The 17,500-nt window shown below is 43.4% G+C and overlaps 1 protein-coding gene across 1 annotated transcript in view; it reads right to left on the bottom strand.

Annotated features, from left to right (window-relative positions):
• Positions 1 to 17,500, bottom strand: part of LOC115162610 (ALK tyrosine kinase receptor-like) — a 748,203-nt gene that overhangs the window by 469,786 nt on the left and 260,917 nt on the right. Inside the window, exon 3 of the mRNA XM_029714073.1 lies at positions 15,941 to 16,096. Within this exon, the coding sequence (XP_029569933.1) occupies positions 15,941 to 16,096 (156 nt within the window). The remainder of the gene's footprint in view (positions 1 to 15,940; positions 16,097 to 17,500) is intronic.

Here is a 17,500-nt window from a genome sequence, read left to right as displayed (position 1 = left end):
CTCATTGTTGCTTAAAGCCCTCAAGGTTGGTCAGTGCATAAGGAGGTAGGGGCTTTCAACAGCAACCAGGTGTGTATGGTCTCTGATTTCTCCAGTCTTCCATTGCTTTGCGGTAGATGAAAGGTGAATGCTTTAAATAACTAATCTATATTTTCTCATTAGCGGTGGATCGTAAAAAGATTTGTTAATTCTAAAGGGTTGAAAAGGTTGGAGAGCAAAGTCTTCTGGTGTCTAACGCTTTTGAATACAAGCATGTCTCTCTATCTCTCTCTCTCTGAGGTATAGCTCTCAAGAGTGTGGGAAGTACAGCTCTTCCACTGTGCTCTGTGAGTCAGGGTTGGGGTCAATTCCACTGCCACTCATTTTGTCATTCTTTTCGATAAGAATTGGAATCTGTTTACTTTCTGAATGGACTGAATTGAAATGGAATTGACCCCAACCCCACTGTGAGTGAGCCTATATACCCTTGCTGAACATGTACACATCTGGGGCAAAGAGCAACGCTTGATTGGTGTCTATGGTGGGTCACTTAATGTTTAGCCCCACAAACTAATCATATCACCCATCTGTGTGTAGTTGCCATTAGCACAGATGTTCCCATTCCATATAGGAGGGAGTAAGTTACAAATGTAGCCCTTTAAACATGTATAGAGTGAATGATTATGCATGTCAACATGCGCGAATAGGGTTTGCCACTGTCTTGTCATGGTACACTATGTCATCAGAGCTTTTAATATAGACTTTAAGGACCGGTTTCCTGGACACGGATTAAACATAGTCCTGGACTAAAAAGCATGCTCAATTGAGAATCTAAACACTCCATTGACAGTGAATTTTAGTCCAGGGCTAGTTCTGATAATCTGTCTGGGGAACTGGCACAATTTTTGCCAGAATTCCCCTCAACCAAGTAAATCCAACTGTTACATTCTCTCTTTCATCACCTGTTTTCTGGTGATTAGAGAGGTTGGTTTCAATTTCATCGCAGAGAATGTAGCAATGTGGCCATCCTCACCACACACTGCCATGTATCCAAGCACGTTGGCATGGAGATACTGAGTCAACCGGCATTAGTTTGCATTTCCTTTTCCTGCCCGCCCTATCAGGTCATGAAAATAGAAAGCAGAGGCTGATGAGGATGGTGGCCGGCGCTTCACCGAAATGAAGGGCGAGCTAGCGCCGAACGGCAAAGCGAAACAAATTGTCTCCCATCCAAAGTAATACCTCTTAATTATTTGCCCAAATAGGAGCAGTTTTTTGGGGGGAAAATAGTCGGCGGCTAGGGGTCATTTGTTCTTAGTGTGGCTGGAGCATCATCGATCAATTCAGACAATCTCACAGAGCAGAGGCAGAAGTAAACCTGGGAGCCGGCAGTCTAGTCACACATTTTTTTTTTACTCTCGCATCATACATTGAGGACTCGGTGTATAACTTTTACATGACTGACTAAACTAGACTAAACTTCCAAACAAATGCTCACTAACCTAAACTTAACCGTGGGAAGTTGGGAAGTTCAGTAAGATAATAATAATTCAGTAAAGTGCAGAGAGGACTTTAGTGTAGACTTTTTACAGAACTTACTGAACATCCAAATGAATGCTGACTAACCTGAACATAATCATGGAAATGACAGTAAGAGCAGAAGAGTTGACAGTGGCTTTAAAGAAATGATGTTCAACTTCTCTAAATGCTTTTGTCCTGACTTGACTTATAACATTAATCTGATGACTGGTATTTATCTAAATCAACCAACTATGTTTAATTGTTACCCAATTAAATCAATCTAAATGGTAACACAGGATAAACATACACACTTAATACATTAGAAACAGGTCCCTAAAACGAGTCCTATATCAACATAAACTGAACTATTAACTCATTAGGAATTGGGGCACCACAAGAGCGGTTCTTTAAAGAGTTACCATCTCCTGAATTAAACTCTAAAGGTCTTTACCTATTACATCCATAAACAGTCAACTTATTAATCATAACCTTGTATCATATCATCATTCTGAACAGTCGTAACCTTCCTGCATCTGAAAAAACCCAAGCCTTAATTATGATTCTGAACTACACAAATTGGTTTAATTATTTATTTACTAGCTAACTAAATGGTAACACAGGATAAACATACACACTTAATACATTAGAAACAGGTCCCTAAAACGAGTCCTATATCAACTTAAACTGAACGGCTGCTCAGCAAGGAAGAAGCCACTGCTCCAAAACTGCCATAAAAAAAGCCAGACTCCGGTTTGCAACTGCACATGGGGACAAAGATCGTACTTTTTGGAGAAATGTCCTCTGGTCTGATGACAAAAAAATAGAACTGTTTGGCCATAATGACCATCGTTATGTTTGGAGGAAATAGGGGGAGGCTTGCAAGCCGAAGAACACCATCCCAACTGTGAAGCACAGGGGTGGCAGCATCATGTTGTGGGGGGTGCTTTGCTGCAGGAGGGACTGGTGCACTTCACAACATAGATGGCATCAAGAGGAAGGACAATTATGTGGATATATTGAAGCAACATCTCAAGTCATCAGTCAGGAAGTTAAAGCTTGGTTGCAAATGAGTCTTCCAAATGGACAATGACCCCAAGCATACTTCCAAAGTTGTGGCAAAATGGCTTAAGGACAACAAAGTCAAGGTATTGGATTGACCATCACAAAGCCCTGGCCTCAGTCCTATAGAAAATTTGCAGCCAGAACTGAAAATGTGTGTGCGAGCAAGGAGATCTACAGTACATACCTGACTCAGTTACACCAGCTCTGTCAGGAGGAATGGGACAAAATTCACCCAACTTAGTGGGAAGCTTGTGGAAGGCTACCCAAAACGTTTGACCCAAGTTAAACAATTTAAAGGCAATGTTACCAAGTACTAATTGATTGTATGTAAACTTCTGACCCACTAGGAATGTTCACATTATTTCACATTCTTAAAATAAAGTGGTGATCCTAACTGACCTAAGACAGGGAATTGTTACTTGGATTAAATGTCAGGAATTGTGAAAAACTGAGCTTAAATGAATTTGGCTAAGGTGTATGTAAACTTCCGACTTCAACTGTATTTACGTGAAAATGCCTTTGTTTGCCGTGTATCTCTCCTAACCAGGCAGCCTTGGAAAGGGGGTTGGACCTTATTGCGGCACGCTTGTAAGGCTCTGATTGTCCAAAAGGGGTTTCTCTGTTGTTCTCCTCTGCAGTCGTCCGGTATCTGGTGACTTGTCGTGTAGTGCCAGTGATTGTATGGGAGGTGATTTTATTGTCTCTACCTCGTGTTGAGATTCAGAATTCAAATCACTTTACACGTGAGCTGCAGATGTATGTCTCTCTGGTCTGATATGTTAATTCTTAACCCATTATTTTATACAGTTCGTTGAAAAGGGACTGTTCCGACAGGCTGACACGCTCTCTGACCTCACTCAAGGGATGGTGACTACTTACTGCGCACAGTTCTAGAAACAATTTCCTCTTATAGTTTCTATAATCACATCCCTCACTTAACAAAAACACGTTCATAACTTTTCATAGCAGGATGGAAACTTCGTACATGTAGTATGTATACTTTCCAAGTTACAGTATTTCCTTTATAACATTTTTAATTACATCACAAAATAACACACACCATGACAGTGTTCTTTAGACCACCTCTGACTATTCCCCACGTTCTATGTTTGAAATATTGTTCCAGTATTTGCTTTAGAACGTGTTAATAGTTTTGGCGGGAAAGGTCTGTGAAACAAAGTCACATTCCTTTGGTGAATTTGGGGAGGGAATTCCTCTGAATTTGGGGAGGGAAACCTGAATCTTCTCTCCGTGATTTACAACAGGGTGTGAGGTGGTAACCCCCACTAGTTCCCTCCTACCCCCCCAAAGCAGTCATTTGGACTGACAGTGGAGTTAATTGATTACCAAACATTCATGGTCAGCTGCATTTGTTCTGGTCATAGTGACATAGCAATGAGAGATTCTACAATAGTCAATATCAGACCAAATTGGGCCAATCTTTCTCATCAATCAGTGACAACATTCATACCAAAATTAAATGTTTTTGTATTTCACGCTCTTGCAATTCCTTGTATTGGCCTGCAAATCTCTTAATTATGTAAAATATTATGTAAAATACTTTAGCATTTGACTTTAGCCACTTCTCAATCTAATACATTAAAAAGCACTGTTAGTGGATATTTAGACTGTTTGTGTGATATTTATTCAAATGTCCATTCCTCAGACCTAGGCTTAAATAGGATAGATATTTATTTATCAATTTTCACAGAAATGTAATTGCTGCCACATTACCCATCCCAACGCATTACATGCATGACGGGTTGAGAGCAGTAAATTATCATCCGCAGGGCATAACTGCATTCCTGGAGCAGTTTTAGGGGTTACGTGCCTTGCTCAAGGGCACAACGGCAGTAGGTTGCACCTGGGATATTAATGCCAGGAACCCTCCAGTTGTCATCTTAAATACCAGATTTTTCCAAGCAGCTTGGAATTCCAACCAACAACCCTCCTAAAAGGTTACCGCCACCGCACTAGGTCTTTGAATGTACAGTATGTAATATGATGACTCAAACAATGTACAATATGATTCAAGCAAGGTTACTCTCTAACCTCGAGGCCTTTGAGTGTAGAATATGACTCAACCAACTTTCCACTCAGCGACACGTTTTCTTTTACTTTCTCATCCCGGTGTACAAATAAAGTGACTGTGCAGACACAACTATGCCACTCAACTCGACAAAGCAGCAGATGAAGATGAATGAAGTGCCAGCCATGTGCCAGCTAAGACCGCAAAACAACAATCCCCCTTTGCCAGTAGCTAGCTACCCCTTCAACACCAATTGTCATCTCTCTTGCCAGCCCAGCAACACTTTTTGCTACCCCTCTACTTTCTGAGAGAAAATCACCTCAGACAGATGACCTCGATCACTAGGCACAGAGTGTACAGCTGCACGTAGAATCTCAACAAGGCCTGCAATGGCTCAGAGTTTTATAATGCTTGGCGGCTGTAATGTATGTAAATCAAATCAAAATCAAATCAAATTTATTTATATAGCCCTTCGTACATTTACATTACATTTAAGTCATTTAGCAGACGCTCTTATCCAGAGCGACTTACAAATTGGTGCATTCACCTTAAGATATCCAGTGGAACAACCACTTTACAATAGTGCATCTAAATCTTTTTTTGGGGGGGGGGTTAGAAGGATTACTTTATCCTATCCCAGGTATTCCTTAAAGAGGTGGGGTTTCAGGTGTCTCCGGAAGGTGGTGATTGACTCCGCTGTCCTGGCAATGTGCTGTACAGAAACCCAGCCTAAAAACCCCAAACAGCAAGCAATGCATGTGAAAGAAGCACGGTGGCTAGGAAAAACTCCCTAGGAAAAACTCCCTAGAAAGGCCAAAAACCTAGGAAGAAACCTAGAGAGGAACCAGGCTATGAGGGGTGGCCATGTAGTGTCGTCTCCTTGAGCTATTGATGGTATATTGGAGAGGGAGGATGCTGAATGGTGGCTGAATTAATTCTGTTCACACAAAAAAGCTTTGATGAATCAAGAGGCTTCAGTCATGTTGCCTTGTTGTACGGTAAAGGTGGGCAAAATATTTGTTCCATGTGCTTTAGAGTCCAGTGTCCTTTTTTCCTGAATCTAGAGACCCACAGTGTGCAGTGTTTTGTTATGACTCATTACCTTTATAATTAGTTGATTTGCTGAACTAAGTATGTTTGTGCTGTGCTAGATCAAAAGCCTGCACACACTGTGGGTCTGCAGGACCAGGTTTGAAAAACAGTGTATTAGAGGGGAGCAACCATAGTGACAGCATCAAGGCAATAACTAAGAATTCCTACAGTTGTGATTGTTTAGAACAACCGTACCCATGCCGATATCAGTCATAAAGGTACATTAAATAAAGGGAATGAAAGAGCTATTTTGATCGAGCCAGTTAGACAGCTGTTGTAAGGAGAGGTCCTCTCAGGGGAAGGCTCACCACGGGTTCAACAGGGGGAGCCAATTCTCTGCCTGACCAAAACAGTTTGCCCTCTATATTCATTGTATGGATGAGGAAATACAACATTCGGTAAAAAAAAAGAAGTACAAGTAAATAAATTAATACATCGTTTGTACATTAATTACCAGCCTGAGTGAGAGTGGTGACAATTTCAATACGAGCTCGCCTGGAATCTAATTGGGCAGTTTACCCTAGAGACCCATTTGAATGGACGGTTTTGAAAGCAATGCAGGAGCTCTGTAACTTTGAGTTAGTTTTATCATATGCAACAGATACCGTCAACCTTCACTTGAACTTTGGATGTTTCTTTTTTAGACTTCTGAGGAATGGTTTCTGGCGTCTGTGAGAAAAAAAACAAGAGCTAGGAAAGTCAATGTAATAGAAAACTACATCCCCAAATTTAGCCTTTGAGATAATGCTGCTGCATCGTCTTCCCTCTGCTCTATGTACTCCCTGACGACCTGCTTTTCCCTTTGAAGATAATTGCTTCACTAAATAATTTATTATCTCCCAATGGTACAAGCTAAGTCAATCTATTTGCTTGCAACTGTATTAGTATTTGTCACAGACAGAAGAAGTGAGTGTGTGTCTGGCCTATGAAGTAATGCTTGATAATGTCACTGCATTGGCAGGTAAGTTATTACATTTTTAAAGATGCAAAGGCCTGCATGCAAACAAGAATGTGTGTGTGTACGTGTGCGTGCATGTGTGTGTGTGTGTGTGTGTGTGTGTGTGTGCTTGTGTGCGTGCGCATGTGTCTGGTAGGCAAGGCAGGCATCTCAACTTCAATCCTAACCTATACCATAACAATAATGTGTCTCATCCCTAACCCTAACCCAAATCCAACCTAAATCCTAACCTCAATACCTGATCTAACCTGTTTGCACTAGCAGAGTATCCATATTAAGACAGCTTCAATGAGTCCAGGATAATTGTTTCCCTAGAAAAGGCCCCTTCAAAGTTCACATGCTATATTTCCACAAGACACTTAATCTGATATTTGAGGCACTTTGTATTGAAAGAAACCTCACAATGCCTGAGGACATCATCAGGGGTGCTGTTTGATTATTCCATCTCCTTGGTTCTGCCCTCAAGGTAAGCTAACAGTAACACAGCAATGGCAGGTTGAGGAAAAGAGAGATGTTTTATTATAGATACACCCACCTTTGCTTCCTTCCTTCCAATCTCTAGTTCTCTCTCTGTTTTTCTTCCCCTTTGTCGTCGCAAGGATGAGGAGTCACACACTGTGCTCCTGCCCTGATTCAAAAACTCCAGATGACACTTTGAATCGCAAAACAACAAAGCTGGCTATGGGGCACTCTGTCGCTAACAAACAAATCAATGGCCACGGCAAACAAGCAGCCTACTGGATATCTCCCCCCTGCCGGTGCCCCTCTAGGCCGGCTGATGCCTTTTCACCTCGGCGTGTGTGAACGAAAATCTATGTGTAATCATATTCACACAAATCCTCCGCAGTGGCAGCGGGGGGTAGACATCTGGAATTTAGAATGGTCAAGAATCGCGAGAGAAGCCAAGCGCTTTGAAAATAATTGTCTTTCTCATCGGGCTTGATTTCTTCTAAATCTCTGCACCTTAACAGAGGTGATTCATTTGTAATCTGCGCTATTCGCCACATCTGCCATGTCTCAGAGGAGACGAGTCATATTGGGCTCAAAGATGGCTGCATGGTTCAGTTGACCGGCTATGCAGATTTCCCCACTGTCACCTCCAGCCTTGCTATGATTTGTGCCAATGTCTCCTATTGCCACCTGTTTGCCACTGTGGACAAACACTTCCTGGTGCCCTCTGACACTGGAACCAGCCTTTGCAGTCACACAGCCTTAATCAACAATTCTACCCCTATGCTAATCGCCTGGCCAAAGGCATCGGTGCCCCAAGCTATTGTCATTAGCTGCATCTCTAATATGCCTGTTAACCAATTTTCAATGATGTTTCTAGAGACAATATCTCTCTCATCATCACTCAATGCCTAGGTATACCTCCACTGTTTTCACATCCTACCATACCTTTGTCTGTACATTATACCTTGAAGCTTTTATCGCCCCCAGAAACCTGCTCCTTTTACTCTCTGTTCCGGACGTCATAGACGACCAATCCTCGTAGCTTTTAGCCGTACCCTTATCCTACTCCTCCTCTGTTCCTCTGGTGATGTAGAGGTGAATCCAGGCCCTGCAGTGCCTAGCTCCACTCCTATTCCCCAGGCGCTCTCTTTTGATGACTTCTGTAACCGTAATAGCCTTGTTTCATGCATGTTAACATTAGAAGCCTCCTCACTAAGTTTGTTTTATTCACTGCTTTAGCACACTCTGCCAACCCGGATGTCCTAGCCGTGTCTGAATCCTGGCTTAGGAAGACCAACAAAAACTCAGAAATCTTCATCCCTAACTACAACATTTTCAGACAAGATAGAACGGCCAAAGGGGGCGGTGTTGCAATGTACTGCAGAGATAGCCTTCAGAGTTCTGTCCTACTATCCAGGTCTGTACCCAAACAATTTGAACTTCTACTTTTAAAAATCCACCTCTCTAAAAACAAGTCTCTCACCGTTGCCGCCTGCTATAGACCACCCTCTGCCCCCAGCTGTGCTCTGGACACCATACGTGAACTGATTGCCCCCCATCTATCTTCAGAGCTCGTGCTGCTAGGTGACCTAAACTGGGACATGCATAACACCCCAGCCATCCTACAATCTAAGCTTGATGCCCTCAATCTCACACAAATTATCAATGAACCTACCAGGTACCACCCCAAAGCCGTAAACACGGGCACCCTCATAGATATCATCCTAACCAACTTGCCCTCTAAATACACCTCTGCTGTTTTCAACCAAGATCTCAGCGATCACTGCCTCATTGCCTGCATCCGTAATGGGTCAGCGGTCAAACGACTTCCACTCATCACTGTCAAACGCTTCCTGAAATACTTCAGCGAGCAGGCCTTTCTAATCGACCTGGCCCGGGGTATCCTGGAAGGATATTGACCTCATCCCGTCAGTAGAGGATGCCTGGTTATTTTTTAATGCCTTCCTCACCATCTTAAATAAGCATGCCCCATTCAAGAAATTTAGAACCAGGAACAGATATAGCCCTTGATTCTCTCCAGATCTGACTGCTCTTAACCAACACAAAAACATCCTGTGGCGTTCTGCATTAGCATCGAACAGCCCCCGTGATATGCAACTTTTCAGGGAAGTTAGAAACCAATATACACAGGCAGTTAGAAAAGCCAAGGCTAGCTTTTTCAAGCAGAAATTTGCTTCCTGCAACTCAAACATGTTCTAGGACACTGTAAAGTCCATGGAGAATAAGAACACCTCCTCCCAGCTGCCCAATGCACTTAGGAAAGGAAACTCTGTCACCACCGATAAATCCACTATAATTGAGAATTTCAATAAGCATTTTCTACGGCTAGCCATGCTTTCCACGTGGCTACCCCTACCTCGGTCAACAGCACTGCACCCCCACAGCTACTCACCCAAGCCTTCCCCATTTCTCCTTCTCCCAAATCCAGTCAGCTGATGTTCTGAAGAGCTGCAAAATCTGGACCCCTACAAATCAGCCGGGCTAGACAATATGGACCCTTTCTTTCTAAAATTATCTGACGAAATTGTTGCAACCCCTATTACTAGCCTATTCAACCTCTCTTTCATGTCGTCTGAGATTCCCAAAGATTAGAAAGCAGCTGCGGGCATCCCCCTCTTCAAAGGGGGGACACTCTTGACCCAAACTGCTACAGACCTATATCTATCCGACCTTGCCTTTCTAAGGTCTTCGAAAGCCAAGTCAACAAACAGATTACCGACCATTTCGAATCCCACCGCACCTTCTCCGCTACACAATCTGGTTTCAGAGCTGGTCATGGGTGCACCTCAGCCACGCTCAAGGTCCTAAACGATATCATAACTGCCATCGATAAGAAACAATACTGTGCAGCTGTATTCATTGACCTGGCCAAGGCTTTCGACTCTGTCAATCACCACATCCTCATCGGCAGACTCAAGAGCCTTGGTTTCTCAAATGATTGCCTCGCCTGGTTCACCAACTACTTCTCTGATAGAGTTCAATGTGTCAAATCGGATGGCCTGTTGTCCGGGCCTCTGGCAGTCTCTATGGGGTTGCCACAGGGTTCAATTCTTGGGCCAACTCTTTTCTCTGTATACATCAATGATGTCGCTCTTGCTGCTGGTGAGTCTCTGATCCACCTCTACGCAGACGACACCATTCTGTATACTTCTGGCCCTTCTTTGGACACTGTGTTAACAACCCTCCAGACGAGCTTCAATGCCATAGAACTCTCCTTCCGTGGCCTCCAACAGTTCTTAAATACAAGTAAAACTAAATGCATGCTCTTCAACCGATTGCTGCCTGCACCTGTCCGCCCGTCCAGCATCACTACTCTGGACAGTTCTGACTTAGAATATGTGGACAACTACAAATACCTAGGTGTCTGGTTAGACTGTAAACTCTCCTTCCAGACTCACATCAAACATCTCCAATCCAAAGTTAAATCTAGAATTGGCTTCCTATTTCGCAACAAAGCATCCTTCACTCATGCTGCCAAACATACCCTCGTAAAACTGACCATCCTACCGATCCTCGACTTCGGCCATGTCATTTACAAAATAGCCTCCAATACCCTACTCAATAAATTGGATGTAGTCTATCACAGTGCCATCCGTTTTGTCACCAAAGCCCCATATGCTACCCACCACTGCGACCTGTACACTCTCGTTGGCTGGCCCTCGCTTCATACTAGTCGCCAAACCCACTGGCTCCAGGTCATCTACAAGACCCTGCTAGGTAAAGTCCCCCCTTATCTCAGCTCACTGGTCACCATAGCAGCACCCACCTGTAGCACGCACTCCAGCAGGTATATCTCACTTGTCACCCCCAAAGCCAATTCCTCCTTCGGCCGCCTCTCCTTCCAGTTCTCTGCTGCCAATGATTGGAACGAACTACAAAAATCTCTAAAACTGGAAACACTTATCTCCCTCACTAGCTTTATTCACCAGCTGTCAGAGCAGCTCAAAGATCACTGCACCTGTACATAGCCCATCTATAATTTAGCCCAAACAACTACCTCTTCCCCTATTGTATTTATTTTGCTCCTTTGCACCTCATTATTTGTATTTCTACTTTGCACCTTTACATTTACATTTTTACATTTTAGTCATTTAGCAGACGCTCTTATCCAGAGCGACTTACAGTAGTGAATGCATACATTTCATACAATTTCATACATTTTCTTTCTGTGCTGTTCCCCCGTGGGAATCGAACCCACAACCCTGGCGTTGCAAACACCATGCTCTACCAACTGAGCTATATTGTATTTACTGTATTTGTTGTATTTACTTTGCCACCATTGCCTTTTTTTTGCCTTTACCTCCCTTATCTCACCTCATTTGCTCACATTGTATACAGACTTATTTTTCTACTGTATTATTGACTGTATGTTTGTTTTACTCCATGTGTAACTCTGTGTTGTTGTATGTGTCAAACTGCTTTGCTTTATCTTGGCCAGGTCGCAATTGTAAATGAGAACTTGTTCTCAACTTGCCTACCTGGTTAAATAAAGGTGAAATAAATAAAATGTAAAAAAATGGGGGCAGAGTGGGGTGCAGTGCAGTCACTTAGCATGCAATACTAAGCCCTGCTAGTGTGGATAAAAAGTCCCACCCTGAGTGGGATTAGATGTTGTTTAAGAGTACTTACACCAGGGCAAAGCAAATCAGTATAGGCTTCAATTACGTGTAGGCTTTGCATGTGCCAAGTCAGTAAGTCTTTGGTGAACATCTAGGTAGTTTAACTAAGTCTAAGACGTGTGCTGTCTTAAAGTGGGTTGCCCGTACTATTAGTGCTAGATATAGAAGTGAGTCTATGTATGCCAAAGCAATTGTCCCAAGAAACCACCTCCCTGCTTTATCAATGCTTGTGTGATAGGTTACCTGTTATTCTCACCTAAAAGCAGCTAGCCAGTATCGCAGGTTCCCTATATTCCCACATGAAGGCAATGCAGTGCGACAGACTCGAGATTTAACTTCACCATAGAATAACGAAAGAAGAAATAGCTTGTGCATTTTCCGGATCATATTCATCCAACTTTTCAGCTTAGTTCCGTCCCTATAAATGTCAGGCCCTGGTGGAATGTACTGAGACAGCGGCTACGCCTAATCATTCAAAGCACGCCCACTGCATTTGCCTGATATGAAGGGTTGAGGCGATTATGCACATACATTTCCTTTGTGCTTATTTTTACCTTCAGCCATGTATGGTGCACTCTTTTTTTTTGATACCCACGTGTAGATGACGTTGATTGCTGCTGCCAGGTTGCAAGTGGTGGAAGGGAAGCGAGAGACAGAGGGCCTGAACAGGTAACTGTTGAGCCGTCTGTGGCTTTAAAGTGAAATCACGTTAATTTGATCACACTCGTGTAATTTATCTGTGTATTATTACAATTTAAAATTCCTGCCTTGGGCACAAGCCCTACGTTCAACTGTCTTTGAGGCAGGTGCTACAATTATTTCAGTGAGAATTAATTATTATGTTTCCTATCCGACCACATGCTGTTGTGGCTTCAGCATTTCACCAAAACTAAATGTACTGACTTTCTGGTCCACTGTGCCTAAACAAAATCAGAAAGTATCCGTTGTTAAATATGTACAAGATATCATCTTTGATCACTTTGTCATTACGTTTGTTTGGGTTGTTTCCATTGTTGCTATCATTACCTTGCAATTTCAAAGACTTTATGGAACCCGAACATATTATCAGGCGAGTGTGGCAATTCAAAGAGAGGTAACTGAATTGCATTGACTGACTGAGGCTTTGTAGAGCGTCTCTCTCTCTCTATATACTTTATGGATTAACGTGGCCTTTTTTTTATCTCAACCCATCTCTTAGGATGCTTGAGAGGACATGATAAATATCATTAGAACATGTAAGGAAGTGGGCACACCCTCCATTCTCACCATCATCTCTGGAGATGAGTTTCCTCCTCTTACAAACGCAAAGCTATGCTAAGAACATGAACGAGGCATGGGAATAGTGGTGCTTTTGTATTCACGTTTGAAATGATACAGACTACTGGAGTTGCAAACTACTCACTCATTCTTACCATGAATTGTCTCCCTTGGAGAGACAGTGCATTCGGTTGACAACTCCCTTGTGTCCTCCTCCCAGAGTGCTAAGAACCTTGGCGTGATCCTGGACAACACCCTGTCGTTCTCCACTAACATCAAGGCGGTGACCCGATCCTGTAGGTTCATGCTCTACAACATTCGCAGAGTACGACCCTGCCTCACACAGGAAGCGGCGCAGGTCCTAATCCAGGCACTTGTCATCTACCGTCTGGATTACTGCAACTCGCTGTTGGCTGGGCTCCCTGCCTGTGCCATCAAACCCCTACAACTCATCCAGAACGCCGCAGCCCGTCTGGTGTTCAACCTTCCCAAGTTCTCTCACGTCACCCCGCTCCTCCGCTCTCTCCACTGGCTTCCAGTTGAAGCTCGCATCCGCTACAAGACCATGGTGCTTGCCTACGGAGCTGTGAGGGGAACGGCACCTCCGTACCTTCAGGCTCTGATCAGGCCCTACACCCAAACAAGGGCACTGCGTTCATCCACCTCTGGCCTGCTCGCCTCCCTACCTCTGAGGAAGCACAGTTCCCGCTCAGCCCAGTCAAAACTGTTCGCTGCTCTGGCACCCCAATGGTGGAACTTGCTCCCTCACGATGCCAGGACAGCGGAGTCAATCACCACCTTCCGGAGACACCTGAAACCCCACCTCTTTAAGGAATACCTAGGATAGGATAAAGTAATCCTTCTAACCCCCCCCCCCCTTTAAAAGATTTAGATGCACTATTGTAAAGTGGTTGTTCTACTGGATATCATAGGTGAATGCACCAATTTGTAAGTCGCTCTGGATAAGAGCGTCTGCTAAATGACTTAAATGTAAATGGAAAGTATTCAGACGCCTTGTCTTTTTCCACATTTTGTTACGTTACAGCCTTATTCTTAAATTGATTAAATAAAAAAATGTCCTCATCAATCTACACCCAATGCCCGATAATGACAAAGTGAAAACAGGTTAATAATTTTTTGCAAAAACAGAAATACCTTATTTACATAAGTATTTGCTATGAGACTCAAAATTGAGCTCAGGTGCATCATGTTTCCATTGATCATCATTGAGATGTTTCTACAACTTGATTGGAGTCCACTAGTGGTACATTCAATTGATTGGATATGATTTGGAAAGGCACACACCTGTCTATATAAGGTCCCACAGTTGACAGTGCATGTCAGAGCAAAAACCAAGCCATGAGGTCGAAGGAATTGTCCATAGAGCTCCAAGACAGAATTGTGTTGAGGCACAGATCTGGGGAAGGGTACCAAAATATTTCTGCAGCATCCCCAATAACACAGTGGCCTCCATAATTCTTAAATTTAAGAAGTTCGGAACCAACAAGACTCTTCCTAGAGCTGGTCGCCTGGCCAAACTGAACTATCGGGGGAGAAGGGCCTTAGTCAGGGAGGTGACCAAGAACCTGATGGTCAATCTAACAGAGCTCCAGAGTTCCTCTGTGGAGATGGGAGAACCTTCCAGAAGGACAACCATCTCTGCAGCACTCCACCAATCAGGCCTTTATGGTAGAGTGGCCAGACCGAAACCACTCCTCAGTAAAAGGCACATGACAGCCCACTTGGAGTTTGCCAAAGGGTACCTAAAGGACTCTCAGACCATGAGAAACAATATTCTCTGGTCTGATGAAACCAAGATTGAACTCTGGAGGAAACCTGGCACTATCCATACGGTGAAGCATGGTGCTGGCAGCATCATGCTGTGGGGATGTTTTTCAGTGGCAGGAACTGGGAGACTAGTCAGGAACGGAGAAAAATACAGCGAGATCCTTGATGAAAACCTGCTCCAGAGCGCTCAGGACCTCAGACTGGGGCGAAGGTTCACCTTCCAACAGGACAGCGACCTTAAGCACACAGCCAAGACAACTCAGAAGTGGTTTCGGGACAAGTCTCTGAAAGACCTTGAGTGGCCTGCCAGAGGCCGGACTCAAACCCGATCTAACATCTCTGAAGAGACCTGAAAATAGCTATGAAGCAACGCTCCCCATCCAATCTGACAGAGCTTGAGAGGATCTGCAGAGAAGAATGGGAGAAACTCCCCAAATACAGGAGTTGCCAAGCTTGTAGCTCCATACCCAAGAAGACTCAAGGCTGTAATCGCTGCCAATGGTGCTTCAACAAAGTAAAGAGTAAATGGTCTGAATACTTATGGAAATGTCATATTTCAGTTTTTGCTTTGCCATTATGGGGTATTGTTTGTAGATTGATGAAGGGAAAAACTATTTAATCCATTTTAGAGTAAGGCTGTAACGTAACAAAATGTGGAAAAAGCTAAGGGTTCTGAATATTTTACAAATGCACTGTATATCAATAACACTCTGAAATAGAGTAAGTTTTGATGCATGTCGTGTAATATTCTACCTGAAGGTTTCACCCAGTTAAAAGCATCTCTGTTTACCTTCAGCCTTGTACCGTGTTGTCCTTTTGTGTTCTCCTAGTGTAGTATTCTAATATTGAAAACATTTATTCCTGTAGCACCACCGTAACAAATTTCTTTGTTGAACCAAGGTTGTAAAACAAACACAAAAGCATATTTTCCAAATAGAGTGATTCCTGAACAAGCACACAGCATTTCTTAAAATAATCTTAGGTATGAGTGTTGGTTGTCACCTCTGTATGAAATACAATGTATCCAGTAAGTCCTGCTGAGATTGAGGCTGGCCTAATGTGGACACTGTACTTCTGTATCATTTTAAAGTTGCTGAATGAAAGAGAAAATTATGTAGAAGGTACTTCCCCAGTTCGGAGTTGCGATACCTTCATTCTTACCTTCCTCCCAGCCCTGTGTACTTCCTCCTTTCTTCTCCATCCTTTCGTTCCCCTCTTCCCAGTGGTTCTCTGCCGCCACCACGCTCCACGTGAAATCTGGGTTATCCTCCGGCTGCGGGTGGTCACATGACTTCCGGTTGCCGGGACACCCGGTATCTAAAGGAAGATGATATACGGTCAATTCGCGGCATGTAGCAACTATGGGTGAACTGTGTCATAAATCACAAACAAAATGGCTGCATCTCAAGTTTTGAGTGGCCTCCTTCCCCTTGCCTTCCCTTTCAAGCACTGATCTGAAAATACAGGATGAAAGCAATATGGCTGGAGGTCCACTGTTGCACTAGGTCAGTTTGAATCAAGGAAAGGAGACAAGTAGAGGAAGCTGCGTTCGGTATTGAGATGTACCCCATGTAGAAGTGCAGAAGATGAGGAGCAGGAGGAGTATGAAGATCAAAATGAGAAGTATGTTTTCAAAAGAGAGCTATTCTGTAAAGTTTAAACCCATCTGTGACAGTTTATAATTATCTGTGAGGCACACAGGCTATACAAATTATTGTTGGAAGTGAACACAAAGGCAACAGGCAACTGCTTCAGAAATAATTCAATTTGTAGCGCACACGGCAACAATCCCTTCTCTGCAAGGTATTGCATACTCCACAAAGTCAAATTGCTGTTTTCCAGGGAAGGTTAGCATGCAACTATAGATTTTCAAACAATCCGCTGTTATTACAATAATAAACCATTCAGAAAAGTATCACTCAGGCAGAAAATTGAACAGTGGTGGTGCACACTCCCTCCCTCTTTCCTTCGTTCCCTACCTACATCCATCCATCTATAAATTCATTGTTCCCTCCCGAGAGGATGGCCACCAGCAGAGAAACAGAGATGTCCCTGTGGCTTAGGTAACTGACAATCTGTCTTTCGGAGTGCTCTATCAGTTTCAAATGGTTTCTCACCATGGGTTCTTGTACAAGAAAGCCCCAAGCCAGAGTGAATCTATCAGCCTATCATTCAATCACCTCTCAGGGGTACTGGCTTGCTGGACGCTTTACACAACAACATGCTGTGGCGGCAGACACAAAACATGACCTCATAGCTGTAAAGTCTGTTTACTGAGGTGTTTCTTGTTGCATCAGTGAACATCGTTAGATAGAAGCACATCCATAGATGTTTATCTTTGGTTCAGGGAGGTTCAGCATGAGTACGACTGTATACTGTGTGATACAAACTGTCCTGTAAACACTAGAGATAGGGGATTCACAAGCCATACAATTGGTGTGAAAGTGAAAATGCTGACTGACAACTTCTACAATACGGTAGTTAATTTATTCTCCTTGTGATTTACAGTATGTTGTGTGGGTTTTATACCAAGTTGCTGTTACAGTAGGCCTATTGTGAATCCAAAAAATGTGTGTTGTTGTGTGGCCAGGAGCGTTTATGGTCTTGAGTTCGGTATGGTACTGGTTTTATGCACTGTTTGAGGACAATTGCATGACTGAGGTCACTTGGGGTTCACTCACCCATTTACCGGGCAGACTGTTTTTATGCCCCAAGTAAGGG

Source organism: Salmo trutta, chromosome 25, assembly GCF_901001165.1.
Source record: "Salmo trutta chromosome 25, fSalTru1.1, whole genome shotgun sequence".
Lineage (NCBI taxonomy): Eukaryota > Metazoa > Chordata > Actinopteri > Salmoniformes > Salmonidae > Salmo > Salmo trutta.
This window is presented reverse-complemented; position numbering and strand designations above follow the sequence as displayed.